This window comes from Anoplolepis gracilipes, chromosome 3 (genome assembly GCF_047496725.1).
Source record: "Anoplolepis gracilipes chromosome 3, ASM4749672v1, whole genome shotgun sequence".
NCBI classification, from domain to species: Eukaryota; Metazoa; Arthropoda; class Insecta; order Hymenoptera; family Formicidae; genus Anoplolepis; species Anoplolepis gracilipes.
In genome coordinates this window covers 16,280,108-16,307,373 of record NC_132972.1, presented here as the reverse complement: position 1 = coordinate 16,307,373, position 27,266 = coordinate 16,280,108, and the positions used below count along the sequence as shown (strand labels likewise).

The 27,266-nt window shown below is 30.6% G+C and overlaps 6 protein-coding genes across 11 annotated transcripts; 2 read left to right on the top strand and 4 right to left on the bottom strand.

Annotated features, from left to right (window-relative positions):
- The first annotated feature begins 191 nt into the window (after nucleotides 1-191).
- Nucleotides 192-6,778, top strand: Ceng1a (Centaurin gamma 1A). 3 transcript variants are annotated; one of them, XM_072889037.1, is made up of 14 exons: nucleotides 193-627; nucleotides 854-1,086; nucleotides 1,196-1,337; nucleotides 1,432-1,563; nucleotides 1,670-1,830; nucleotides 1,920-2,062; nucleotides 2,147-2,342; nucleotides 2,413-2,515; nucleotides 2,609-2,836; nucleotides 2,910-3,027; nucleotides 3,137-3,349; nucleotides 3,442-3,586; nucleotides 3,657-3,776; nucleotides 6,642-6,778. In XM_072889037.1, the coding sequence occupies exons 1-14, from the start codon at nucleotides 462-464 to the stop codon at nucleotides 6,660-6,662; spliced, it is 2,121 nt and encodes a 706-aa protein (XP_072745138.1). In that variant the 5' UTR covers nucleotides 193-461; the 3' UTR covers nucleotides 6,663-6,778. The 3 variants fall into 3 exon arrangements, with proteins under 3 accessions (XP_072745137.1, XP_072745138.1, XP_072745136.1); XM_072889036.1 differs by lacking the exon at nucleotides 6,642-6,778 and having other exon boundaries at nucleotides 192-627; nucleotides 2,612-2,836; nucleotides 3,657-4,925; XM_072889035.1 differs by lacking the exon at nucleotides 6,642-6,778 and having other exon boundaries at nucleotides 194-627; nucleotides 3,657-4,925.
- On the bottom strand, nucleotides 4,461-7,625 carry LOC140664183 (protein zwilch homolog). Its single transcript, XM_072889043.1, has 12 exons — nucleotides 7,357-7,625; nucleotides 7,213-7,276; nucleotides 6,999-7,137; nucleotides 6,571-6,805; nucleotides 6,341-6,499; nucleotides 6,095-6,247; nucleotides 5,807-6,011; nucleotides 5,641-5,720; nucleotides 5,292-5,530; nucleotides 4,964-5,191; nucleotides 4,713-4,825; nucleotides 4,461-4,600 (listed from the first exon to the last, which is right to left on the bottom strand). The coding sequence occupies exons 1-12, from the start codon at nucleotides 7,486-7,488 to the stop codon at nucleotides 4,524-4,526; spliced, it is 1,824 nt and encodes a 607-aa protein (XP_072745144.1). The 5' UTR covers nucleotides 7,489-7,625; the 3' UTR covers nucleotides 4,461-4,523.
- Nucleotides 7,626-8,087: 462 nt separating this feature from the next.
- On the bottom strand, nucleotides 8,088-12,084 carry Cpsf2 (cleavage and polyadenylation specificity factor subunit 2). 4 transcript variants are annotated; one of them, XM_072889033.1, is made up of 11 exons: nucleotides 11,944-12,084; nucleotides 11,612-11,794; nucleotides 11,389-11,548; nucleotides 10,962-11,313; nucleotides 10,567-10,877; nucleotides 9,994-10,253; nucleotides 9,722-9,907; nucleotides 9,055-9,424; nucleotides 8,698-8,892; nucleotides 8,469-8,606; nucleotides 8,088-8,319 (listed from the first exon to the last, which is right to left on the bottom strand). In XM_072889033.1, the coding sequence occupies exons 2-11, from the start codon at nucleotides 11,758-11,760 to the stop codon at nucleotides 8,227-8,229; spliced, it is 2,214 nt and encodes a 737-aa protein (XP_072745134.1). In that variant the 5' UTR covers nucleotides 11,761-11,794; nucleotides 11,944-12,084; the 3' UTR covers nucleotides 8,088-8,226. The 4 variants fall into 4 exon arrangements, with proteins under 4 accessions (XP_072745134.1, XP_072745132.1, XP_072745133.1 ...); XM_072889031.1 differs by having other exon boundaries at nucleotides 11,881-12,080; XM_072889032.1 differs by having other exon boundaries at nucleotides 11,919-12,080.
- A 239-nt stretch (nucleotides 12,085-12,323) lies between these two features.
- Nucleotides 12,324-14,136, top strand: LOC140663995 (GPN-loop GTPase 1). The gene is made up of 4 exons (XM_072888636.1): nucleotides 12,324-12,703; nucleotides 12,917-13,281; nucleotides 13,389-13,618; nucleotides 13,745-14,136. Exons 1-4 carry the CDS (start codon nucleotides 12,460-12,462, stop codon nucleotides 14,106-14,108), a joined length of 1,203 nt encoding a protein of 400 aa, XP_072744737.1. The 5' UTR covers nucleotides 12,324-12,459; the 3' UTR covers nucleotides 14,109-14,136.
- Nucleotides 14,137-14,315: 179 nt separating this feature from the next.
- LOC140663996 (uncharacterized) lies at nucleotides 14,316-16,135 on the bottom strand. Its single transcript, XM_072888637.1, has 3 exons — nucleotides 15,533-16,135; nucleotides 15,188-15,306; nucleotides 14,316-14,612 (listed from the first exon to the last, which is right to left on the bottom strand). The coding sequence occupies exons 1-3, from the start codon at nucleotides 15,974-15,976 to the stop codon at nucleotides 14,450-14,452; spliced, it is 726 nt and encodes a 241-aa protein (XP_072744738.1). The 5' UTR covers nucleotides 15,977-16,135; the 3' UTR covers nucleotides 14,316-14,449.
- Nucleotides 16,136-17,197: 1,062 nt separating this feature from the next.
- On the bottom strand, nucleotides 17,198-26,445 carry LOC140664005 (high affinity nerve growth factor receptor). Its single transcript, XM_072888664.1, has 8 exons — nucleotides 25,740-26,445; nucleotides 20,009-20,221; nucleotides 19,750-19,841; nucleotides 19,499-19,642; nucleotides 19,072-19,234; nucleotides 18,555-18,838; nucleotides 17,956-18,288; nucleotides 17,198-17,880 (listed from the first exon to the last, which is right to left on the bottom strand). Exons 1-8 carry the CDS (start codon nucleotides 25,795-25,797, stop codon nucleotides 17,578-17,580), a joined length of 1,590 nt encoding a protein of 529 aa, XP_072744765.1. The 5' UTR covers nucleotides 25,798-26,445; the 3' UTR covers nucleotides 17,198-17,577.
- Between the last annotated feature and the right edge of the window lie 821 nt (nucleotides 26,446-27,266).

The following is a 27,266-nucleotide window of genomic DNA, read 5'->3' as shown; positions in this document are numbered from 1 at the left end:
TAATCTAGTCCCTATTTTTTAGGGACAAGTTGTTGTGAGTTGTGTTCCAAAATTTACCTCCTAGAGTAGAGTGTTTGATTGACCAATTGGGACGAAAGAAACGGAAACTTCTTTGTTTTGATTGGTCGATCAAAACGCCACTCTGCTCTTTTGGAACCTCGTTCGGTTACAAATTGGCATATGAATAAGATCGGCCATATTGTTCAGACGTTTGTGACAGCCTCCATGAAAACTGCGCGTATGCCTTCGATTGCGAGTGCACATAACCAACTTCGCCGATCTCGAGGGCGACTGTAATGTTTATAAATACTCGAATTTGACATATGTTACGCGAGATCGGCGACAACCACGTCGCATTTTTACGCAAACTCTTTCGTCTTTGGTGATGCGCACGCGATGCACCTCGAAACTATGTCGTTAATCTGATAGATCGTCGTCGAAGAACATCAGACGTTGAGAAAATGACAACTGGCCAGAGCGGACACGATCATTCTCTTGCTATCAGACAGGAAATACAACGTTTCGAGAGCGTTCATCCGTCAATATATGCTATTTATGATTTAATAGAGCTCGTGCCCGACGCGCACATCGCGAAGCAAATTCGCGAGCACGTCGTGGCAATAGAAGGTATATATACTCCAATTTTATATTACATTCCTTAATATTCTGTATAAACCATAGATATATTACATGTCATTGTACCATAAATATATTATATCTATGATATAACTATATAATTGACATATATTAATAAGTAATAATAATATATAATAAATAGTACGAACAATATAGTTGTAATAAATAACAATATATTTACTGTTTATCCATAATCAGTGAGTTTGTGTTTCTTCAGATTCCTTCGTCAACAGTCATGAATGGACCCTAGCGAGAGATGTCCCGGAATTGCACTTGGGAATCATTGGTTCGTCAGATTCGGGTAAATCGGCTCTCGTTCATAGATACCTTACTGGTTCCTTTATGCATGAAGAATCGCCAGAAGGTGGTCGCTTTAAAAAGGAAATTTTTATCAATGATCAGAGTTATCTACTTTTAATCAGAGATGAAGGTGGCGTGCCAGAGGCTCAAGTATGCAACAAAATAATTTTATTTCGTATATTAAAATAATATGATACTAATAGAGTTGGTTATTATATTAATAGATTTAACAATAATAGGTACATTTCATCGATTTCAGTTTTCATCTTGGATAGATGCTTTATTACTTGTATTCAGTCTAGAAAATGAAGAGAGTTTTTCTATAGTTTGCAGTTTTTATAATAGAATGTGTTCTTTTCGGAATATGTCGGAGGTACCAAAAATACTTGTAGGTGTACAAGGTGCGTACATTGTGCGCATACAAAGTGTACATTTCCTTATAAAATTTTTTTTATTTATTCCTAGTATCATTTTGCTAAATTACTAATTTTCTAGATTCAATTAATGACAGTAATCCTCGTGTCATAAAAGATGTTAGACCGCGAAAACTGGCTTGTGATCTAAGATGCCCTTATTATGAAACGTGCGCTATTTATGGCTTAAATGTTGAAAGAGTATTTCAAGATGGTAAGAACGAAAAAAAAAGTCAAATATATATACATATTATCAATTATTAAACATTGCATGTCTCAACAAGGTAACACTGATAACTTAATAACATATCAATTTTTAGTATGTCAAAAAATTATACGGAATATATCAACAAAGCATTTTCCATGTGATGTATGTCAACACAGTACAGAGAATGACGTTAAGTTTCCAGTCCCTGTTGCTACTAAAAATGTACAACTTCAAAATAAAGAGATGGAGACCACAAATTCATTGAAAGTAAATGTGAGTAATTTTATTTGCTGCTATTACATTCTTAAACAAATCATTGAAAATTGAACAAGATTATTAAAATATAATTTATTTTTTGATAGATTTCAGAAAAAGATGAAGATTGTCGATCGATTCATAACAATTCTGTGCCCAATGATTCAGGATTGTTAAATGATAATTTTCATAATATACAAAATCAACATGGAGAACTACGATCATCAATTTTAACACCAACCACTATTAGGTTTTAAATATAATACATTTTTTTTGGACTTTCCTAAATGTTTGCATTGATATATCTGACATACAATATTTTTTTACTTTTCAGAAAATTTAGAAGAAAATCGAATATATTTACGCCTTCTAAGAAGGAGAAATATATGGGTGAAATGGGTGTTGGTAGAGAAATACCAGTTAAACAAGGTTATCTGTTTAAACGAAGTAGCAAATCTTTGAAAGAATGGAAGAAAAAATATGTTACATTATTAGAGGATGGTCGTTTGACTTATCATTCAAGCTTACATGTAATTATTCATTGTTACATAAAAATTATTACTTTATGCATTTGATCTGTTTACAAGAAGACATTTTCAGGATTACATGAATGATACTAATGGCAAAGAAATACTTTTGCAATATGTTACTGTGAAGGTGCCTGGTAAAACGCCAAAAGGTTCAAAATCATACAATGCTCAAGGTATATCTTTTGTTACCTCTATATATGTATATATACATATACTTAACATTTTTAATATTTTTTTATACATTGCAAAATATGGTTTTTTTTCAGAAGACAGTTTCGAATTTTCTATTATCTCTTTGGAGAACAAAACTTGGCACTTTGAGGCAAACAACGCTGAAGATAGGGACAACTGGATTGCTGCAATAGAGCAACAAATACTATCAAGTTTACAGAATAGCGACGGTGATAAGAAGAATGAAACCGACGCTTTTAAAATGCATTGCATAAAGAACAAAGTTTCGGGAAATGATGCATGCGTCGACTGTGGTGCACCGAGTAAGTAAAAATTTTTCTCTTATTAATTAATCAAAATCAGTTCGCGTCAATCACACGTTTTTATTTACTTTAGACCCTGATTGGGCCAGTCTTAATTTGGGTGTATTGATGTGCATTGAATGTTCTGGTATTCACAGAAACTTAGGTTCGCACATATCTAAGGTTCGATCATTAGATTTGGATGACTGGTCGTAAGTATAATGCAAAACTTTGTACACATGCTATATAATAGACGTTTAATTAGATTTATCTTGTGTTACTAATGTCCTTTACTTAAAAATACATCTTTAATGATTTTAGCGCAGGCCACCTAAGCGTCATGCTAGCTCTTGGCAACGATATAGCTAACAGTATCTGGGAATACTGTTTAAATGGGAAACAAAAACCGGTCTCAGATTCATCTAGGGAAGAGAAAGAACAATGGATCAGATGGAAGTACGAGGACAAACTCTTTCTACCACCGATCAATCCGAACATTTCTTTAGGAAAATTGCTCATCGATTCCGTTTGTCGGTAAGGCTGCTTATTTTATGGAATGTGAAATCTGAGAAGTCAATTGGTTTTGTGAATATAATCTTGCAATCTTTCTATTTTCAAATATACAGAGGAGACATGCGAGCATTCACATTATGCTTGGCCCGATGTAATTATGAAGATATCAATATTTCGGTTAGCACAGAAGATCTGAGAACACCGTTACATCTGGCATGTGCAACCGGAAATCTAGCAATGGCACAACTTTTAATATGGGTATATTTTTATTTAACTTTAGGTGAAGCGGACATGTGGAATCTATGTTATATCATTGCAAACTTTGCAGCATAAAGCAAATCCACAGAATCTAGATCATGAAGGACGAACATGCATGTCATATGTGCGAGCTTTGGAAAGAACGCTCGACAATTCGTCTGATTCTATGGAAATGCAGAAGCTTCTTGAGGTATTGGAACAAGCCACTGTCTCTGGAATGGACGACGCAGATACATCACAGTATTAAAGCTCGAAAGAAAATATGCCTTAATCACCCTGCCTGCATTTTCCATAATGACATATACGTTGTTAATACTTGTGTACTTACTTATATATAAAGCCATGCTTTATTTAGTAACTAGGAAAGCTAGTAACGAGAAAAGGAAGTTTTATCTCTTTAAAATGACATTGAAAGTTTAAGAAAGCCGCCAAAGTATATTGAACAAGATTGGAATATAATAACGATCAATTCGTAGTGCTAATTATGCATTCTGTAAAAAGTTTATATTGTGCTTTATAACGAATTCATTTTTAATATCAATTACGAAATTTATCTCTTATTGGATAAAAATTTTAAATATCGTGTATACTTTTGTACATTGAGAATAATTCTTAAGAAAAAAAGAAAAAAAACATTTTGCAATATGATATAAAAATTATATAATTGAAATAAGGTTTGTGTTAATCACGGAGAATGACTAATAGCATGCTCGAGTGTATATTGTCAATGACTGAGAGTACAAACACTCATAAATGTAGTTATATTTATATATCTAATACATGTAATTGTATTTGAAGAATGCTTTTATAATTTTTATTTTATTAATTATTAATTAAACGTTTTAATTACCTTCTTTTACATTTATGTTCCGTTTATTCAAAATTGCACCAGCTCTGAAATTTTATTTTGTTTCTCCAACGTTAATGCAGGAGCGTTTCATAATTTTTTATACTTTGTCGATGATGACGTTGCTTTTATACCATGAACTATTTCCTGCTGTATATTTGTATTATCTGAAAAAAAGAAAAACAGAGTAGATAAATAAACTAAATAGGATTCAACCATATATCACATAGCAAATTTTCAGAGTTTTTGATTGATGCTTGAAACTATTATTTGCTTTACCAATAGGATATATGTCCATTGGAAAAATAGGCGTTTTGCTATAATAAGTAGTAGTCGTTAGCATCAATGCGGCAGATTGAGACGAAATAGAAGTTTTGCACACAGAAGGATTCCTGAAATAAAATTAATATATATACATGTGTTTTATATATTATTTCCTAATTATGTATTATTTTATTTGCACAAATATAAAATTTTCGTTGAAAATTTTTATATCAATGACACTATTATAAGATTGAATTTATACATACATCTTGTTTAACTCGTTAATTAATTTGTTGGGTAGAGGCATCGTCAAAGTAAAGATTCGGCTACAAAGCTCAGTGTAATTTTGTAGAGGAGACTGCGCGGAAACAAATTCTTTGTAAGCGTAAGCAAATAGACTTTGCAAATTTTCAATTGGACATTCCAGATGTTCTTCAATAAGTAGCATGCATTCCAAACAAATATGAATTTGTGCCAACGTAACCAACTTTTTTCTGCAATAAAATCACAGTTAATGTTAATTGAATCTAATCTTTTTAATTTACAGATAAATATTCCTGTGTATGTGTGTGTGTGTGTGTGTGTGCAAATTACCTATAATTTTCCGTATTGAAAATTCCAGAAGACAGATCAATTAATTCTTGTCGTACATTGTGTAAATCAACAAATCGTGCTCCTCTTAAGATATATAAATAATCTCGTCTGAGTTTCTCAAATCCCATATCTACCATGAGTTCTAATGGTACACTTCCTACTAGTAAATGGGATATTGTATCTTGATGATGCAGATTGGAAATATGTTTTATAAACCTTGTCGAATTTGTATCATTAATCTGGCAAAAAATATACTTAATTCTTTGTCATTGAGATCATAGAATGTAATTAAGATATATGAGATGAAATCTGTGAAAATATATATTGAGAATATTTTTTTTTTTTTTACCTGTGGTGTAAATTTATGTTTAAGAACTTTCTCCAGAATTATTTCAATACAGCTTATCATTTGTGAATACTCTGAAGCCTCTTTTTGTGCATGTTGAAAAGAAAAAGGTATAATTAATAAGTATATATATAATAATCAATTTACTCTCAAAGGAAAGTTTACTCACTCATAAGTATTTCCCATAAACGGTCGGTAAAATCTACATCGTCTCTCAAAAATATATTTTGTACTCGTTCTAGCAGCTTTGCATCAATATCAATAAGTTTCTTGTTTATATAATCAACTTTTTTGACATTGCTTTTATCAAATCTTTTGAAATTAAAATCTCCATTTAACAAAAGATTTAAGTTTTCCATTATAACATCACATTCCTACAATATTAATATACAGAAAGTATATGAAAAATAATTATGTAAAATTAATATATTTTCAAAAAATACTAAAATCTGTCTACCTTTGAATATGATGTTGAAAATTTTATTGGTTTTTGCATTTCGATATTTTTTTTGTACTCATCTATTATTGATAAATATTGGCTCAATAAGAGTAATTGGCATCTTAGTTCTTTTAGAGAGCTATTTTTCCATCCAGCATTTATTTGAGTGATCTAAAAAAATAATATGAAAATTAAATGAGTAATTATAAGTATAAAAATAGTAGCATGTATTTTTATGATGGAATCAATTTGTATTATACATACCAAAGTATTTGTTGATAGTCTTGGATCTATTGTTAATTTATTTGACTGTATTTCAATGTTAATACTTCCTTCAAAATCACTTTTGGCAGTCTTATCCCAATCAATCATTTCTTGTTTTATCCCAAACAAGTTAAAAATATTAAACATAGATATTTTAATCTATAAATATTAGAAATTATTAAAATCTTCAATATTTGAAATTATAAAAACTATTATTGTATATTACATACGTCCTGTTCTTGTACAAATGATCTCTTAAGATGTTCCTGTATAATTTTCTGGTGTTCATTTCTTATTGCAGTCAGAGTTGTCATGCCAGTAGAAACAGCTTCCAATGTGGTAAACCAATCTTCATGAACGATGGCACCAATAAATCTACTTTGTCTAGGATCTTTTCCATCACAAAGAGCTAATATTGGCAAAGAATTATTATCAAGGCATTCCAGGCATCTATTCAATGTATTACTAAAAAAAAAATTACGTATCAATCTATCATATCAGAAATATTTACATTTATAATATATAATATTATAATAAATAATATTATATTATAAATATATATTATAGTATATTTATAATATATTATATATTTATATTTTATTAATCATATAATATATACATTATTCTTTTTGATTATATACTATAAATGCACACACACCATGCATCATTTCTACTCAATGGTAAATATGACTCCTCTTGTTTTCTCCAAGTTTGTCTTACTACAACAGCAGTGTCCTCAAATTCATAATTACCAAATGAATAATCCAGAGGTGAGCCACTGAGAATTGAGTCATGTTCTAAAAAATTTTAGTCTTTATAGGTACTTCCAATAGAATACAATTAATTTTTAAATTCAAATATATCTTTATTACTTGTCGAATATTCGTCGAAACTTCTTTCCTCATTATCATGTTCCGAAAGTTTTACTTCAGGAGTCTAAGAGATAGAAAAAAGCACAAATTACATTTTATATAAAATTGTAAAAGAAAAAAATAAAATTTTATTCTTGCACTCACATTTTCGTGAAGGATGATGTATGGATTATCTTTGAGCTCTACGAACAATTCATCTACATACGATAATCTAATCTTACTAGCTCGAACATGCGGCTGCAAAATGTTAGTTAAACGTTCCATTTTACCTCGCATACATCTATATAGTTTAATTTAAATTATATAAATATAGGATATATCAAAGATGATACACGTTCACAAAGTCATCGACAATGTGCTATCAAAGATGCTCAACCATAGACAAGTATAAATCGAGCGTTCCAAGAGTCGGCGACACGTAGTACGAATTGTAAAAGATAAAAAAGTATGAAAATATAATTTAAAAAATTTTAAAAATATAAATAAAAAAATTATAAATATTATGAATCTCACTTTGAAATTTGTTCTCTGCGTTCTCTTTCGTTCGCACATGCTACGGTCATTTGAATACAGTGCGGTTGGACACTTTGACACAACCACTCATGTCTAAGAGTAATCAGCACGATTGACCAATCAAAGGGTCTTATTTTAAATTGGCCAATCTCGTTACTGAAAAATGCTTTGACTATATATATATATTTTTTTTTTTTAAATATATAAAATAATTAAGATCCAAAGCATTGGCTGAATATGCCTTGACACTAGTAAGTTTATATGTTAAAGCATTCCTGAGTGTATTTCAGTTGTTCACATAGTAAAAAAGAGAGATAAGAGTAATCTTTATATATTATATATGTAAGAATAACTTTTGCATCTTTAAGTGTGACTTCATCCAAAAGATTTATTGTCCAGTAACTCTTTCTATATAATGTAATGAATGTTGATTTTTCCAAGCATTTATATATTACAAATACAGTCTTTCCTTATATGTATACATACATTCAATAAGAATATCTATACAATTGCATATTGTTCGTACAATAATTCCCGTACTTTATAATAGTCTTCAGATATGCAGCCTTCCAATATTACTTTCCCAGCTTCATGCTAAAATAAAATATAAAGTTATTTATATATATATATATATATATACACATTACATACACATATGAGAGTTGTGCATCTAACGTATTGAAAAGTACAAAAAAAAGAACGTGCTAATAAATCTATTATTATAATAACATTTTGAAACAAACCCTTCGAACAGCGATAGTATTATTGCAACACCACAACACTCCTCCACTAAATTCTGATGGAATATTGCTCTTATTTAAGACTTGTTTAAAATCAGATAGTTTTAATTCATTGATGAACGTTGTTTGATGACCTGGAACCTGTGAAAAAGCAAATATTGTAATTTAAATAAGGAGTATTCTTTTCTATATCTTAATCTATATATCTTTTTATTTGCAGTCTATATCTCACTTCGTTCAATGGCAAGGGTTCCAAAGTCAATATTCTGTCACTTTCATTGATCGCATTTTCGGATTCGGTATCGGCAACAGCGTCCCGACAAATTTGATCACGCGCCGTTATCATTGCATCTATCCACGCTACTTCGGAATCACCCTTACCCTTTGAGAAATTCAGTCCACTGACTAACGCATCGGTCAAACGTACCTACAAAAACAAAAATGTATTTTGTATGACAAACTCTGATTTTTTACGTCTAATTGAAATAAAAAAACCAAACGAAAAAATCTAAAAAAAGATGATAAAAAATAATTTATTACGCTATTTAATGTCACTTTCTAAAAATGATTCATATTCTTATTGTATTACTTGATAAATGTGTGTTTCTGTTGTGGCATCCAGCGTTTCTCCTCTGCCTGGTATAAATACTCTTGCACCGGCACTTTGCGCCTGCTGTGCTAAAATCTCTGTGTCTTTAGGCGAACCTCTGACTAAGACTACTCTCCTCGGTCTTAGCTGCGCTAAAATCTTTTGCAGGGACTCTCCGTCTGATCTGCCTTCGAAGTCTATATAAGTTACTGACGCATTAACAGTCATCGTACGCGAAACTTGTACACATTTTGTTGGAATGTCTGCAGCTATTTCTGGATGATGACTGGCTTCTTCTTGCTTCATTTCTACGTTTTCTTTATTTTCTTCTACTTCAGGTGCTGTCTCTGCTATCTTATAATCTTCTGGTCTGTAATAATAAATATAGTAAGAAACAGAGATTTCCATAAAACACATATCATTAAGTATATTTATTCAAATTATAATAATAAATAATAATAAATTGTGTTTATTAATTACTGTTAAAATATAAGTACATGCAAAATAATTTCAATTTTTCATTTTTAATATTTTAATAATGTTGCACACACAGATATATGCAGAAAGTGTTTTGAGATTAAATGTAAGATGTCACTACTTAAAAAATTTGGCTAATTTTATATATTAAGTAAATATATGTCTTTGTGACATAGAGAAATATTCTTACTTTATAATTTCTCCGTATTCGTCTACTTTAATCTTCTCCTCTACAAATGGAAACATGGGATATTGCTTTTTACTTTGTTTAAAGAAACCAGGTTTACTTTCTTGCTTCACGAGTAAATCATGTTTTCCCCTCGCACCACCAACTTCTATTTCGTCTTCTGATTCGGAACTCACGTCTGCAGTTTCCCTAATAAAATACATTACAAATACATTCAAAATGCAATCAAGTAAAATGTAAATATAACTGAATGAGATAGGTAGATGTATACATACATTTGTTCTTGTTTCATTTGCTCTTGCTTTAGCTTTTCTCTTCTTTGATATTCTTCCAGCTCCATACCTTCAAGTTTTACTCGTCTTCTTACTTCCAGAGTAATGTTTCGATTTCCTCCTTTTTCTACTAAATCTCTAGCAAGCGTACCAGGAGATGTTCTACTTGTTAATATAATGCTGTTTTGTGGATTAGTGCACCATTGAAGAAATAGTTCTCGGGAGAATCCACACTCCATGTCTGGAGTGCTTGCAAGAACCACCTAAATATAACATTTATAATTAATTTTTTAAATAAATTATTTACAAGTGTGCCTGCGTGCGTGCGTGCGTACATGTGCGTGTATACAGAATGAACCACTAAAGGTATTACAGACTAATATTTTTGAAACTGAACGAGATATGAAATTCTTATTTTCTAGTAACTGTTTGGTGTCAGATGTTTGTTTTGATATCACAATTGCTGAACAACGAATTTCATATCTCGTTCAGTTTCAGAAATATTAATTTGTAATACCTTTAAATATTCACCCTGTATATGTATAAATACGAGTTGTATAATTTTGATTCTCTCACCTTTGGACTTGGAACTTGATTTAGTTCAGCCATACTGTGACAAAGTTGCAAATGTTTAAATTGAAATGGATTGTTACGTGCACCTTCAAAACTCCTCATTAATTTATCACTCATCCATTCAATTTGTGATTTTGCAAATTCTACAACATTATAGCTCACGTTATTAAGAAGAGCTAATGAGTAGGCAAGTAATCCTGATTCCTTATTGCGCCACAGTTGATCTAACATATGTGCCAATTCTAATACACGGCCAGCAGTATCTACACTGACTAGTACATTGCCGCCACCTCTCAATGTTTGCAGGATATTAGCTAAACAAAAATATAAATAGATTGTTAAAATGTCTTTTACTTATCAGTATTTTAATTTCAGAAAATAAAAATTATGAAATTTACTCATCAACTTCTCATCTCTTGTCCTTCGTCTAGCTTGCTGATATGTAGCATTGAATGCATCTGTTATCAATAATGATGGTCTTTGCAATCTTTCCAATTCACAACCATTTAAGTGACGTTCCTTTTTATGATTGAAATCAACAGCATATATTATATCTTCTTCTCCAACTTTCACAATTTTCCAAATTGTTCCACCAATCATGTGTCCTGCTGGCAAAGGTGTCAGCGTAACACCATAGCCTTTACCTTTCATTGATATACTTTGATTGTATTTCAGCTGTACAATTTTATCAAATGCAGCATCAACATCATCCAGAGTAAATAAGTCAAAATCTTCCATATTATGACGGGACTACAATGTAAACATAATATTTTTACTTTATAACTTGAAATTGAAAATTTTTATACTTTTGTTAAAGTTATATACCTGATACATATCGTACATAAACATTTGACCCATTTTGTAGACAGGTATGGTGGCATATATGGGACAATTCAGGCCACATTTACCTACCAGATATGGTAAAGCACCTAAATGTAATGGATCTGGATATGAAAGTAATACCGCATCTATTTGATTGACATGCCTGGAAATATAATTGTTATATATTTTATTACAGTAACACACAGATTTCATTTTAAGAAATTACCTTTTCAATTCTTTTATGAAATCTTGATCAAAATTTTCATCCCATCCACAATCCAACAATATTCTTAATTCATCAACTTGTAATATGTAACAAGGGGGTGATTCGTCCATCGCCCCAGAAACAGCATGAAGTTTTATAATAGATGTCATCTTGTGTATATTTCCTTTTTACCGTATTATGAATCTATGTGAATACAAATTGTGTTATATATATATATATATAAAAACTAATAACATCAATTCTTCCTCATTTCTTTCATTCTTTTTAACCTTGTAAGCAACAACTAATATCGCTCGTATATTCGTACTTTAGCAAATAAAATGTAAACTTGCATGACATTTAGCTTTTTATTACAATATTATATTGTATTGAAGGCTATTATCGGAAACTTGCAACGACGTGTAATATGTTAGAAAACAATCTCATCAAAACATAAGATTTATATATTTGATATTTGCATATTTTGTCCAGCGGGAGAGAAAATTCGACCGTTTCGCACAGGATATCCCCATCGAACGGCCAATACGATACTAGTAGCGCATCACGTGATCTCTATTTTGCCCGCTTATAGGTAGTTGGTCGTAAGAAACTCAACCAATCAGTTGAGTTTAGAGAAGACTAATCAAATATGATTGGTTAAATTTCTTACGACCAACGATTCATTGTAGACGAGGCTTTATGCGCAGAATAAAGTTTATGTTAGATATGACAAGTAGCGTTGCACATTGCACGTGCCGCTAGCGTACGACGTAGAAGAAGCGTGTTGTATGAAAAGCGGCAGCGTAGTCTCTCAGGTTTCTCTTTGATAATATATATGTGATAAAAGATTAAAAATTTGTAGATTTGAAATGTCTGAAGAAAAAGATAAAATGGATATTGAGAGAGCAACAGACGTTGCTTCAGATACTGCATCTACAACGGATAATCAAAATATAGATAAAAAGATACCATGCATTATTGTACTTGGAATGGCTGGGGCTGGAAAAACATCTTTTGTTTCTAGACTTGTTTCTAGATTGCATGATGTAGGGAAACCGTATGTCGTTAATTTAGATCCTGCTTGTAAAGAAGTTCCATACTCTGCTAATATAGGTAATTGTCATTTAAATTATAATTACAATATTATATTTGTGTATTAGATATTTGCTAGTTAATAATTTGACAATTCGCTTTGAGTATTTATTTGAGTATATTTAACAATATTTGTTCAATATTGTTTTTATCATAATGTTTTTGATCCAGTGAGAATTTTGTACTTTTGGCATTTAATAATATTTAATTTAAAGAAAATTGTTTTCTTTTCAGATATAAGAGACACTGTGAATTATAAAGAAGTAATGAAGCAATATAAATTGGGTCCAAATGGTGGCATAGTTACAAGTTTAAATCTCTTTACCACAAAATTCCATCAAGTCATTGAACTTGTTGACAAAGCTAATGAAGAACATAATTATGTTGTTTTGGACACACCAGGACAGATTGAGGTCTTTACATGGTCAGCCAGTGGTTCGATCATAACAGAAGCATTAGCATCTCAATTTCCAACTATTATAGTATACGTAGTAGATACTGTGAGAAGCGTTAATCCTGTCACATTCATGTCCAATATGTTGTATGCTTGTTCTATACTTTATAAAACTAAATTACCTTTTATTGTAGTTATGAATAAGGTTTGTAAAATTATAATTATGATATACATATCTTTTACTAAATATTAATTTTTGTATAATTTGAATATTTATTAGCTAAACATTAATGCATAATTAATTTATTTTAGATTGATATTGTTGACCATAGTTATGCAATTGACTGGATGCATGATTTTGAAGCCTTTCAAGAAGCGCTTGACATGGAAAGTGGTTACATTAGTAATTTAACACGTAGTATGGCACTTGCACTAGATGAATTTTATGGTCACCTGCAATGTTGTGGTGTTTCTGCAGTAACAGGTGCTGGAATTGACGAATTTCTCAAGCTAGTTGAAGCTGCTGTGCAGGAATATAAAACGTAAGAAATTTTATATGCTTTCAGGATAATTATATATTGTTACAATTGAATGCTATGTTGAAAAATATTGCATAACTTTTATTTTTTTGCAATATAAATAAATAATAGTTTATTTTACTCTTAAAGCGATTACAGAAAAAATTGGGAAAAACTTAAGATAGAAAGAGAAGCTCAAAGACAAAAGACAGAAAAGGAACAGTTAGAAAAGATTAGTAAAAAAGCAATGGGAGAAGATGTACCATTAGTGTCAACAGTTAGCAATGGTCGCGAGACTTCTGAGATCTATCTAAAACATGCATGTAATGAATCAAGTGAAGACGAGGATGGAACAGAAAATGATGGAAAAGAAGATGATGAAGATGAAGAAAAAAAAGAACAGGAGTCATTTAAAAGTTTTTTAGAAAGACATAAAATGGAACAAATTAAACGAAAGACTCAAGAATCTGATCCTAGTACAAGTAAAAAAAGTGATACTGTTGATTCCATTTAATATATATATAAAATGCTTTGAAATTAAAGCTTTATGCTTAGTTTATTTATCTTAAAATAAATAAAATTTTATTTAAGTTGTATTTATATTGATAAAGATAAATCTTGCTATTTTTTATTTGTTTTACATGTCAATATCATTAACATCTTACAATTCTTTTTATATTATAATGTACATAAACTTTATATATATTATTAATGTGTATATGTGTGTGGTAATTAGTTTTATATTGTCACATTATATTAAATTAACAGAAAATACATATCACATTAAGAAACTTAATTATAAATAATATGAATATTGAGAGGAAACATTAAAATCAGCAATTTCTAAAACTGATTTCAATGAATGTTTGGCTCAAAATGCAGACTGCATTTATCTGTCATAGCAATATGCCAAGGTAACGACATTATTTCACCTTTGGATGAATTTTGTTCTACGACCGATTTTTTATTTGGAACACCATTGAGTTCAATCTCATACAAAAGAGGAACTGAAAAACATACATGGTTGTTAATGTCTAAAATTATTTACAAAATTTAATATTTAAACACATAATATTTAATATGTATATAATTCATTGTTATAACATTTTAAAAGTAAAAAAGGAAAAAGAGAATCTGACATGAATAATTACTAATATCGATTAAATGTATTAAAGTTTTAAAATATGTCAAGAAACTAATTCAAACCAATGTCAAGGTTCTTATATGATGTCTGACAGAATGGGATGAAATAAGTCATTTGAATGTAATTTCACTAGTTAAAATCAGATTCTATAAGCTTGTACATATGTATGTAAAAAAAAAGATTTTTAGATCTCCTGCACATTAAAAAAGATTTCTTCTCAATTTTCATAAAAAATTAGCATATTAATATAGATTTTATTATTAATATATTATTAATAAAAATTGTAACTCATACAATAATTATGAGTTGCAGTTGTCAACAATTTTATAAAATTGTATTAATATTGTAGTAGCTTCATCAAAAAATTTAATGTGAACAAATGAACTTTTTGAATGATACATTACATTATGGTATAAATAATTAAGTCAAATTTCAGTATTTATACCGTGTCTTGGGAGTTTCTTATTCTTTTCGTAATATTATCTTCTCTCTCTGCTACAATCGGTCTTTTTTCGTATTTTTGCCGATATTCTTGAGTAATTTGCTCTAGAGTTTCAGTCAAAGCCAACTGTTAAGAGTGAAAGAATTCTAATAATTATATAATATTTATTAATGTTTTTCATTAAAAAGTTAAATCACATTTAAAATTGAAAAAACTCAATTTTAAATAATTATAATTGTTCCTATATCATATTAATCGATTATTGACTTAGAGAATCATGTGGATATTTTTTTACACATATTAAAATAAATTAGTTTTTTCGTTGCAGCTCGTGTTCGGCAGATGCACATACCTGACACAGTTTTAAGCGGGATACGCAAGTCCTCTGTAATCGCGGGCTCTCCACGCTTTTCGTAATCTCGTGCTGCGAGCACTTGCTCTTTCCATTCGTCTTTCGACATACCTTGGACAACAGGTCGACACGATCGGCGCGAAAGTTGTCGTGCAGAAACTCGTGCACGTACGGGTTGTAAGAGGCGCAGATCAGATCACGGCTGTGGGAGGTCACCTTGCGAAAACCATAAAGATTCAGCTGGCGGATGAAGCTCGTGATGTTGCTCGTCTTGAAGATGGGCCGGCGCGCGTCCAAGTACTCGATCTGGAATCTCTTGTAATCGAGGAGCACGCTATCGCCGTTCTCGCTCCACCGGATCGCCCCGGTCTGGCATTCGTTAACTATTCGCCAGAGCTTCTGCGGGAATCGCATCGACTGCAGCACGCAATGTTCTTCGAACATTATTATTGTCGGGTGGGAAAATACGGAGAATCGAATCGAGAATGTTTCGAACGTCGCGTCTTGTCCGTGTCGTCTCGTCTTGGCTCGTTCTTCTCGAAGCTACCTTCGAAACAAAAGATTATCACGTATCACAGCAACAATAATTGAGGAGAACCGCGAAATATTGCCGGCTGAGAGTCAATCCATTTCACGTCCAAGCTGCCTATTTTTTTAAAGCTCAAATGCTTTTTTTTTTATTCCCTTTCTTATGTTCCTTCATGCACATTTTATTCCAGCCGTACTCTTTTGATTCAGTGTTATAAGAATTAATTTATTTTATATATATTCACTGAGAGTTGAATTTTACTAAAACAGAGTAGTCTGTTTTATTTTTGCATCATGAAAAATTAGCATATCAATCATATGATGCTAATTATGAATTATTTACAAAACATGTTTTAATATAATAATAAAATATATATTTGTAGTTTTTCACTTTGCTACAAAAATTCTTTCTTTTCAAAAATAATAAATCTAAAAAAAGAAAATAATATTAATTGTCGCGATAATTTTTTTTTCTTATATTTATAATAAAAATTAATTATAATACATTACAATGATTAAAAAATGATTTGTACACTAACGAAAATAATACTTTCTATCCATATTTCTTCAAAGTTGTTTGATGATTTACAGTAATTATATTTTACAGATTTCGCAAAATAGCATCTCTAAACTTGAAAATGCGTAATAAAAAAGATTTCATAAAAATAAATTTACGTATAAGACGTCTCGAATAACAAATGTTTTGCATATTTCATTGCATCCATTTATGACGCGTCCAATATACACGATATGCCTGATTAAATAAGTCTCACACATTAACGTTTTATTTATCATTTTACTCTACAGACTTATCAAATCAATTATCAGAATTACAATATTACACTATTATAGAAATATTAATAAAATAACTATATAACATATATATATAAATGACATTAATACTATCTCGTAAGTGTGCACGCATTCAAAAGTTTTAATATTCACAAAAGTTTTCGTACATATTCTTCTGATGTAAAAGATATAATTTACATTTGTTGATATTAATAACAATCATTATTACGATGATTCTTACCGAATGGGATAACCATTTATTTATACTATTATACTTTAAAACTTGTTCAATATGTTAATTTCTTTTTGCGAAAATTCTGAAATATTCATAATTTTTAATTTGAATTTAAAGTGACATTTTTTTAAAAATAGAATTGTAGATTTAATTACAAAAAAATATGCAATATTTGAAATTTGTAAAAAAGCTATGTGAAAAATTAAATTTATCGCATAAAAATTTTATTTTTATACATTGATTTTTATATAAATATACGTGGTATATTATTTTGCTACGTTCCATCACACCTCCGTCAACGAATAATAATGAACCACGTGCTTTGTATTTATAACTTCTCAAACTGATGATGTATAATTAGTATTTACACATTCTTACTTCACTCGAGGAATTCGAGTCATATTTTACATTTCTTCGGCATTTTATTGCTTCGCATTTGCGCGTGCATTTGCAAAATTGTTGTTTAAAGACAATTTTCATAAATATGCTATCAATCGGATAGAGGTGGAAGAGTTTGCAGATATTCACGAGGAGTCGCAGGAGCCGGAAGCAAGTAACCATCTGGATCCAAGACATCCGGGGTACGAACTGTCACAGGACCCTGCGGCGGTCTGGGCAATGATCCTTGCTGGACCAATTCGTTCTTCGCCTTCTCCAGTCTATCCAGGATGTCAGGAAACTTGATTCGTTCCCGTGGTTCTAGCTTCCAACAGTCGCGCATTATCTGGCAAATGACAGGCGGACATTCATCCGGCGGGAGAAGCATGATACCTCGTAATATGAGATTCACAGCCTGTGCATTGTAAAAATATATGTTTAAATCTCTATAATATAATTAATAGAAAACTATTGAAAGCACATTTCTGACCTCTTCGTTATTGTAACCGAAATAAGGGTTTTTTCCGAATGAGAAAATTTCCCAGAGGACAACACCGTAGCTCCAGATATCAGTTTCCAGAGTAAATCTTCCGTATATCAAGCTCTCCGGTGACATCCAGCGAACTGGTAGCTTACGCGATCCTCCAATCTTGTAATAATCGCAGGTGTAGACGTCTCGGGACATGCCGAAGTCAGCGATTTTCACCACTAAATCTAAACCCACCAGACAATTTCGACACGCCAGATCGCGATGTACGAATCTTTGCGCCGCCAAGTAAGACATACCAGCTGCTATTTGTATCGAGATCCAATGCAGCGAATTCTACGAACAATGATATATTATCTTTGAATTATTTCTGTCAATAACAAAATTTATAATATAAATTTTATATGTCGCATGTGTGCGATAATGGACACATATAATACGGATATAAAAAACGCGCGATTAATGACAAGTCGCATGCGAATCGTAATGTAAGATGTGACAGAATTGCTGTAAGCGACATGTTATTAATTTACGTCAAATGCTGAACTTTATCGTATTATGAAACTTTCGTAATTACGATTATTTGTTTTTGATTACGATACCTTTGTTAATGGTTTCACGCCAGGTTTTTTTGACAATCGAAGTTGCGGGGAGTTTGCCCGTAGTAGTTCGGCGAGATCGCCGTGTGGCATATATTCAAACACCATCCACGGATTATTCGTGGCATCTCGAAGCACCATTCCCTTCAGGGACAAAATGTTTGTATGACTGAACGTGGACATAATATCTACTTCTCGCATAAAGTCTTGTTCGGTCTCGGGCGTCGCAGTTTCTTTTAAGACCTTTATGGCGACAATCTCTTTCTTGCTTTCATTATGCCATTCACCTGTGAAATTTTTATTCTGAGAAATATCTCTGACATTATTTAATTACTTATTGAAGCTATATAATCATATATATAAATAAATAAAAAATATTATTAACATTCGGAGAGTATTTATTTTGTAAAGTTACAAATTTCTAATTATTGAAAAAAGAAAAAAAAGGATCACTAAATACTTTCATAAATTTTTTAAAATTCTTTTCTTCCATTTTGAATTTTCTGTTTAAATTCTGTACCTTTGTAAACCTTTCCAAAGCATCCTTCGCCGATGTCATGTAAAAATGTGAGACTATCCCGTTGTATGATCAGAACTCCAGGAGAAGTGCAGGTGAAATATTGAGGATTAGGCGTATACTTATGGGCTAATAATAATCCTTTTTTCAGATTTATCGGTGTCCCCTAATAAGATACATCGAAAGCAAGACAATAGTATAATTATATTATTAAATGCGCGTTATCAATTTTAAGATGTATTATGCATATAATAATAAATGCAGAAGCTAAGATAGTAAAAGAAAATAATGTCAGAAAATTTAATTTAAAATAATAACGTATGTAACTTAAAAATATAATTATTTGTAGAATAAAATTTAATCTAAAAAGTATATGAAAAATACATCTGAGGATGAACATACTTTTAATAAGATTTAAAAAATGACTTACATTTTCTAAAGAACTTCTTTGAGATTTGACGCTATAACTCCGTCTTCTTACACCATACACAATACTCAATAAAAGTATTATTACCGCGACGAAGGCTATAGCTACTCCTACTATTTCAGGTACCTTATATCTTAATCCTTCCACCTGTCGCATATAAATAATTCTTATATGTGTAAGTAGTTAAACAAGATTAATGTAGACATAAACGATTGCGTATGCAACCTTGAGCTTATACTCAACAATAAAGATACCTGCTCAGCCTCCGGAAGTCCGTTCGTACTATTCGTACTATTGTTGGTACTTGGTGGTACTATGTTGTATATAGGACGAGGCGTTAGAGGAACTACACAAAATTATTGACTTACGTTATATGTACATAATATTAATTTGACATTAGTTTTATCGTTATAGACGATGAATTATATTTGTTTAATTATTTAAGTTTTCATTATGTTAATCATTATTTTACCCATAATATTGCTCTTTTTTTGACGAAATATAATCGCTTACCGATTACACGATTTGGACATTTTAAATCCGCCGTGGGTGGCGAGAGGTCATGAGGACACACGCATTTTGACGTATTATCCGGGAAGCTGCGACAGGCCGCTTCCTTTCCGCAGATGTGCGGATGATTCTTGCACGCCTTGATCTCGGAACTTCCGTAGATCGGCGACGCTATTACGTCCGACTGCTGTTGATCGGATGCGTTCACAGATAAATCTGCAATAATTATTATATTTATTTTGCATTATTCTCTACAACTTCCGACGTATCTACAAGGGGATTTCAATAAATAAAATAACAAGATCTGTCATGAAAATATGCATGTATTCATACATAACTGTAACATGTTACTTTTCCACATATATTTCCCATATGCATCCAGATATTGAATCTGACAGCGAAGAAATCATTCAAGGTCCTGGAGCCAAGAAGATTGGACCACCCGCCTCACAGCCTTGAGTTTAAACCAAATGATTTTCATCTCTTTACTCTCCTGAAGAATCACTAGAGTGGAAAGCGATATGCAACTGACACCGCAATTCAGCACGCTTTAATACTGATTTCTTCACTGTTGGAATCGATTGGTGCATCGGTAGAAAATTCTGATTTATTACAGGTGTAGTTAAAATACATGTATTTTTCATGAAGGTCTTGTTGCCTTATTTATTGAAATGTCTTTATATATAATTTTTGAAAACCTAAACGTTCTTTTAAAAAAAAGAGTCTACTTTGTAAATATATATAAAATATATAAGTATGTATTTACTTATTAACAAAGTTTAGATACTTATAATTTATTCTTTGCTAGTGGAAAATATATGGAAATTGCAATAATCACGCGATGGAGGAGAAAATACAATTTTGATCCTATCGTATTCCTACAATCGATGAATTAAATAAATATAATAAATCATTCGTGTGTTGTAATAAAATCTGATATTTAATAAAATTTTTTCACCGAACAAAACAACATTGCAATATACGTCTTCTTTATTTTTAAATAAAAATTGCAGATATTTGTACCGTTTCTCTCATTTTCGCGATTTTATGAGTCGCGTTTAAATCAAATATGTCATTTAAAAAAAGATACAGTCTCCAGAGGTTAATTGGAATTTGACGGCAAAGTTTTGTCGCCGTCTCGTCGGTCTCGTGTCGGAAGGCAAAGGCGGAGATTGCCTCCGTGAGATTCGCAGGACCATCGCAAACGGTCTGTAAAGGGCGCAGCTCGGGGAAAGAAAAAGGGCTACGTATTCGGATTGGGCACAGAAAGATAGAGACAGTGAAGGCATTCATTTGGTACTCTTGGAGCATGTAACGGGTCAAAGCGTTATCTCTGCGGTCAGCGCTCCCCGACAACGAGTCTCGCTATGTGTACCTATTATCGCACCGTATATTCTTTGCCTGCCTACAAGTAGCTTCATTACGAGATTTCCCATATTTATGAGATATAAGAGCTCGTTTCTCTCGACGAGATCGATGACGCGTTCGATCGGCAACGCCATACACACGTGGTATAATGTATAATAAACCGTACTCAATTGTCACGTGGATGCAACTAGGAAGACGTGGTTCCTCATCAGCTGAAAGCGATACGTCAATCTTGTTACGTATTTCGGCAGAAGGGCCGTTGTCTTTCGAAGGGGATTCCGCGGCGATGTAATCGCTCGTGTGCAATTTATCGAGGGTTAATTTCAAGTCTGATACTACCACCGCAATCAATTATGCCGCTACCAGATACATACATCGTGATTTTCGCATTTATACGCGAGTTTATTACATTATTACTGACCTCTGCTCTTTGCCGTTTAATGCGCGACATAGAAAACCACTATTGGCTCTCTCGGCTGACCCTCGATAGCATGAATATCGCGTAGTAAGTAGTTAGCAGAGAATTGTTTTAGTTTATGCTTCGCATTTATACACATTTCCAGTAATTATGATATAATGCAACATCATAATTTACTAATTTTTGTAAGAACTCGATTAATCAGTCTAGTTATTAATTCTAATGCCATTTTCTTAATATAATGTCTGTCTATTCTTTTCTTAAGAAATAATTTTAAAGGAGGCTACAATTGTTGCTATAATTTGAGGACTGATTACATTTTTTATTAATAAACTTCAAATTATGAAAGTTAGAAGAAAACTAAGATTTCAATATTGATGTTTATGAGAACGATAAATTTTATTTATTTAATATTTCACAAAACTTATAAGAGATAAGCTTTCTAACTTATTTTATGACTCACTTATCAAATTATCGGTACGTGACATTTTACTTAACATATAATCAGTTCGCGAAATTAAAAAGAGTATTAATACTGAAAAATTCTGAAACATTCTATTTAATTAGCTAGATACTTTATTAATAATAGCTGTTTATTAAACTTGTTACGATTGCTTTTGATTTAATATTAGAAAAAGCAATGGACAGTAGTGACATTCGGTCCTAATTGAATCTGATACATTATCTTTTAACTGTTATTGTTAGTTGATGATAAATTTGGAAATTTCAATGCAACCACGTGTACCGCGTTTATTTGCAAATCCAGTCTTTAGGCCTACAGACTACAATCGGGGCATTATATTTGCGCGAACGCCTCATCCTACCTAAACGTACGATTCATGAAAGGGCCGAAAGAGATCGCGATAAATCGCGAGGTGGTCGTAAAACAATATAGATACAAATAAATATATACAGGACGATTTGCAACTACTACATGAGAAACTATAATTGTAGATTTTTTATTTTAACCAGAAGCAAAAATAATAATTTTTAATTCTTTCAATTATTTCTTATGAAATAATATATTGAGAAGAATTAAAAATTATTATTTTTTTACGTTAAATATATCTTGATAAAATCAAAATTTCGTTACATAATTAAGTTTGAAATAAGATAAAAATAAAATTAAAATTAAAGTTTTATTATATATTTAGACTTTTTGATTACACACTTTCTCTACTAATCTTCGTAATAATCTAATAGCTTATATAATATAGAGCGTATTTTTTATTACTTTGTTCGTGCCATTGTACAAATATAAAAATCTATTTTTTATGATTTATAAATTCTGATTTAATTATCAAAATAACAATTTTTAGTGTGTGTGAATTTTAATTAAATATTAAAAGTTTATCATATATACATATATATATATATATATATATATATATATATATATATGTATATATATAAATGTTAACAATAATATAATAAAATATAATTTTGAATAATAATAACGTTTTTGTTTTCTAAAGTACGTTTAATCATTAATAGAAATTGAATTAAATAATAATATGTATATAATATTATATTTAATTATTAATAGTAATTTCTTTTAATAATTAATAAGCGTAGCTTTAAAGATGTTTAGTACCTATTCATGAAATATTGAAAATTTAATGAAAATTTTACAGATTCTCATATATGTTTAAAAATTTATAAAAAAAACTCGAAGTCAATTCACTGAAACAATCAAAAGTTATAAGAATTTTAATTTGCAACGAATTTACTTGTGGAAAATTCAAGTGACTAAAATAAATGAAAAGAATTATAAGAATTAATTTAAATCTCAATTGTTAATCTTAATAATTAATTTAAAATTTGCAAAAGTATAGTTTAAATATAGAAAAAATATTTGATTAAATAATTTTGACCAAGTACTAAATGATTCAAAAGATATTGAATATCATTCAACACACAAATTATACGAATAAATTAAATTTATTAATAAAATAATTGAAAATCTTCTACTTTTGTGATTATTTACTGTTTTATTTCACTGCCAAAAGCTTTTCATTATAATTCACAAAATTCAATAATTCTTTGACAATGAGAAAAAGCAATAAAGAAATTCAGAAGTATATTTCTGCACTTTAGTTATGAATAAATGATAAAATTCTGCGCAGTTTTTATTATTTAAACAATATGAGAAGAGCATATATTTTAATCGAATTTTAACTATACTTTCTGCTACGATTGTATATAAAAATACTCTTAAAAAACAAAAAACGTTACTGTTAAAAATTAAATTTTATTATAAAAAAGTACATTGTTGGAAATGCGTATTAAAATTTTGTATTGTGAACGTAGTTTTGTAAACGTCTGCGGTTATCATTTTGAAACCGGACTTATCGAAAGTACCCAATTATAGATAGCACAGACGTAAAAACAGGGTTGGTTTCTGATTTCTTTCCAGAAAACCATCTGTTTGTTAGACAAAATATAGATAAGTTCAGTTAATTCTGTTTTATCAGTTTTTTATATATAATTTTTTTATATAACTTTTTACTTTTAATATAATAAATGTATACACATATATTTTTATTATATACATATATAGTAAAAATGTATATAGTTATATATATATATATATATATATATATATATATATATATATATATATATATATATATATACATACACGCACATTAGTCAAATATATATTGTATTTACGTCAGCGCTAATTTATTTATAAATGTTAGTGTACTTTTAGAGTTATATATATATATATATATATATATATATATATTTTTTATTATTAATATAACATTTACATATATGCTATATATGTTATATTAATACTATATAATATAACCAATATATTTTATTATTAATATAACATTTATAAAAATACACTAACATTTATAAATAAATTAGTACTAATGTAAATACAATTTTTTATTTTTTGTTGATAGATTGATAAATTATTAATATTTATCTAATATTTATAAAGAATTTTTTAATTGCGCTAAATGATTAATAGTGAATTATATAATCTTCATGTTTACGATGTATAAAACGTTACAAAATATCTAATTAGAAAATATTTATATTTTAGATTAGTAATTTTTTAAAATTCCAAATAGAATTTTAAGTGTAAAGGAAAGTCAAAGGTCACTACAGATATAATCATTACAATTGATCATTGAATTATGATTCAGTTATTCCTGGAATATTGCTAGGATATCATTAGATAGATAAAGAGGAAGAAAGAGAGAGAGAGAGAAAGAAAGAAAAATGTGTCAGTCTGTTATCTAATATAATATACATAAATATTTAAAATCAGACCTTTTAAAATATTAAAATTAAAATAAAGTATCAAATTATCATATATAAAAATGGTATGATTAAAATTTATCTGAAATAATGAAATTATTATTTGTTTCAAGTATTTTACGAAACTTCAATATTACTTTTATCGATTTAACGATTTCTTCTAATCACAACATATAATTTGTGAAGTGATCATTATCGTTAAAATTCTTGGTAGTTTATGTCATAGATTTAATTGAATTTGATACAAATTAGATGACTCTTGTTTATTCCACGAACCTATTAACCCAATGAGACGAGGAACAAACTACCGTGTGTATTCAGATTTCTCAAGAGAAGCTTTCAGGATTCATAGCGCAAGTAAACACATATGTCAAATCAAACTTTCAAATCTTTATAAGCGTTAATTTAATTGCATTAAAATGCATAACACTGGACTGCATTTATAATATGTATATAAATATGCACATTTTTTCCTAAATAAGAGAAATTACCATAAATATAATCCGTGTTATATATATACATATATATATATATATGCAATATATAATTTACATCTTTGATATCAATAGTCTGTACTTGTAATTTAATATTTTGATTGAAAAAAAATCAAATTTTTTTTATTAATAAAATTATTAAAATAATTGATAAATTACATGTTAAATGACATCTTACCTGTTCTTGTTTCTGGAGAGGAGAGGCCTCTTTTTCTCGGTACTCTTCGTGTGTACATCGCGCGTCTGTACGTACAGGTAAACAATAAATGAAAATCACCCTCTCCGGTCGGAGAAAAATAATTCTCTGCACTCGTTTGCCGTTCTCTCTCCTTTGCTACGAGGTGTCAATTACCATTGACACGCTAATTGCATCGGTATTACTTCGACGAGAGAGGTCCTTGGTACAACCGCCCCTACGAACGCCATTAAACTTTTGATTTTTTCACAAATGTTCTTCGGTTTTATCATCATGGACGATTGTCACGATAAAACACTCATGTCACCTCACATTATACGCACTATCACGTGACACGTAATAGGATGTCGAACGACCTCCGCATTTTCGTTATCCTTTAGTTTTATTTCAATCTATTAAATCAAGGATTTCATCAGACTTCTCGGATTTCCATCGCCGATCTTCTCCGTAATCCTGGTCGAGGTCGTCCCCGAAATGACGATGGTTCATATTCTTTGGAGAACGGAAGTCCTTTGAGCACGTTGCTGAGGGACCACTGTGAGTGGGCGTTAAAACTTTAAGCCGGAAGCCGAAACCTCGTGCGCACTCGGGGTGACTTGAGACGACGTAGGTGGAGACAGGAGACGGAGTGTGAGATGTATTCTCTCTTCGATGAATGCTTAACCGAAACTGAAGACCGCCTCTTCGAGACTCCCTCGCTTTGCTACGAAACAGCAGAGCACATGTATATGTGCTATGCGTGCGTATGCGTGTGCGTGCGTACGGATGCAGGGATTTACGCGAGATTTTACTCGGTTCATCATCGCGTCTTGTCGGTTCGACCTACGCTATCGTTAAAAAAACGACTCACGTTGGTCCCCATCGTAAGCCTCCGAATTTCTTAAGCAAGGGTGCGTCTTCATTTTTTAGTCGCATCTTGACTCGCACCTGACGTGTCCACGTGAAAACGTGGACCTACCTACGCATTAACACAAAAATTATCAAGTACATAGCGAGTATCGCATTGGAAGTCTGAGTTATTTAGTTTTGATAATTGGAAAATATTTTTTCAAGTTCTACAGATTCGAAGACAAGACGTGACAATTGCTATTTTTTGCGAGGCACAAATACATAGTATTTCCAAATTATTTAATATTAAAATTAATCGTCGTCTAAGACAGTGCGATTCTCTGGCTTTGAAAAATATTGGATTATTTATCTGGAAAAATGATAATTAAATTGTCTGCGCGAATGAATATACGCGTTTATGCATACATCATATCAGTACGCGTTGTCTGTAACATGCTGACGCTATCACAACTGCTTATCATTATTTATTCTTAATCCAAGAAAGCGTACAAATTTATTTTGCTAATTTTTTATAGATTGAAGCGTAATATATATATTCGTCGCAAGTAATAAAATAGACCGAATCATCGTCTTGTAATCAGCAAAATTATAATTATCGCAATTAGAAGCTTGATGATAACTGCTTAAATGGACATCAGGTACATCCCGATAAGAGAATAT

Coding starts and splice junctions, on each gene's coding strand:
- Ceng1a (XM_072889035.1), top strand. CDS start 462: ATGACAACTGGCCAGAGCGGACACGATCATTCTCTTGCTATCAGACAG. Junction 3,028..3,136: donor TTAGATTTGGATGACTGGTC/GTAAGTATAATG, acceptor TAATGATTTTAG/CGCAGGCCACCTAAGCGTCA. Junction 3,587..3,656: donor TGGCACAACTTTTAATATGG/GTATATTTTTAT, acceptor CAAACTTTGCAG/CATAAAGCAAATCCACAGAA.
- LOC140664183 (XM_072889043.1), bottom strand. CDS start 7,488: ATGCGAGGTAAAATGGAACGTTTAACTAACATTTTGCAGCCGCATGTT. Junction 7,277..7,356: donor ACATCATCCTTCACGAAAAT/GTGAGTGCAAGA, acceptor TCTATCTCTTAG/ACTCCTGAAGTAAAACTTTC. Junction 5,192..5,291: donor TTCAATACGGAAAATTATAG/GTAATTTGCACA, acceptor ATTTTATTGCAG/AAAAAAGTTGGTTACGTTGG.
- Cpsf2 (XM_072889033.1), bottom strand. CDS start 11,760: ATGACATCTATTATAAAACTTCATGCTGTTTCTGGGGCGATGGACGAA. Junction 11,314..11,388: donor TTATGTACGATATGTATCAG/GTATATAACTTT, acceptor TTTACATTGTAG/TCCCGTCATAATATGGAAGA. Junction 8,607..8,697: donor AACCCTTGCCATTGAACGAA/GTGAGATATAGA, acceptor GCTTTTTCACAG/GTTCCAGGTCATCAAACAAC.
- LOC140663995 (XM_072888636.1), top strand. CDS start 12,460: ATGTCTGAAGAAAAAGATAAAATGGATATTGAGAGAGCAACAGACGTT. Junction 13,282..13,388: donor TTATTGTAGTTATGAATAAG/GTTTGTAAAATT, acceptor AATTTATTTTAG/ATTGATATTGTTGACCATAG. Junction 13,619..13,744: donor GCTGTGCAGGAATATAAAAC/GTAAGAAATTTT, acceptor TTACTCTTAAAG/CGATTACAGAAAAAATTGGG.
- LOC140663996 (XM_072888637.1), bottom strand. CDS start 15,976: ATGTTCGAAGAACATTGCGTGCTGCAGTCGATGCGATTCCCGCAGAAG. Junction 15,307..15,532: donor CCCGCTTAAAACTGTGTCAG/GTATGTGCATCT, acceptor CACTCTTAACAG/TTGGCTTTGACTGAAACTCT. Junction 14,613..15,187: donor AGAATAAGAAACTCCCAAGA/CACGGTATAAAT, acceptor TAACAACCATGT/ATGTTTTTCAGTTCCTCTTT.
- LOC140664005 (XM_072888664.1), bottom strand. CDS start 25,797: ATGTACACACGAAGAGTACCGAGAAAAAGAGGCCTCTCCTCTCCAGAA. Junction 20,222..25,739: donor CTCTCCAGAAACAAGAACAG/GTAAGATGTCAT, acceptor TAATTATTGCAG/ATTTATCTGTGAACGCATCC. Junction 19,842..20,008: donor ATGTCCAAATCGTGTAATCG/GTAAGCGATTAT, acceptor AATTTTGTGTAG/TTCCTCTAACGCCTCGTCCT.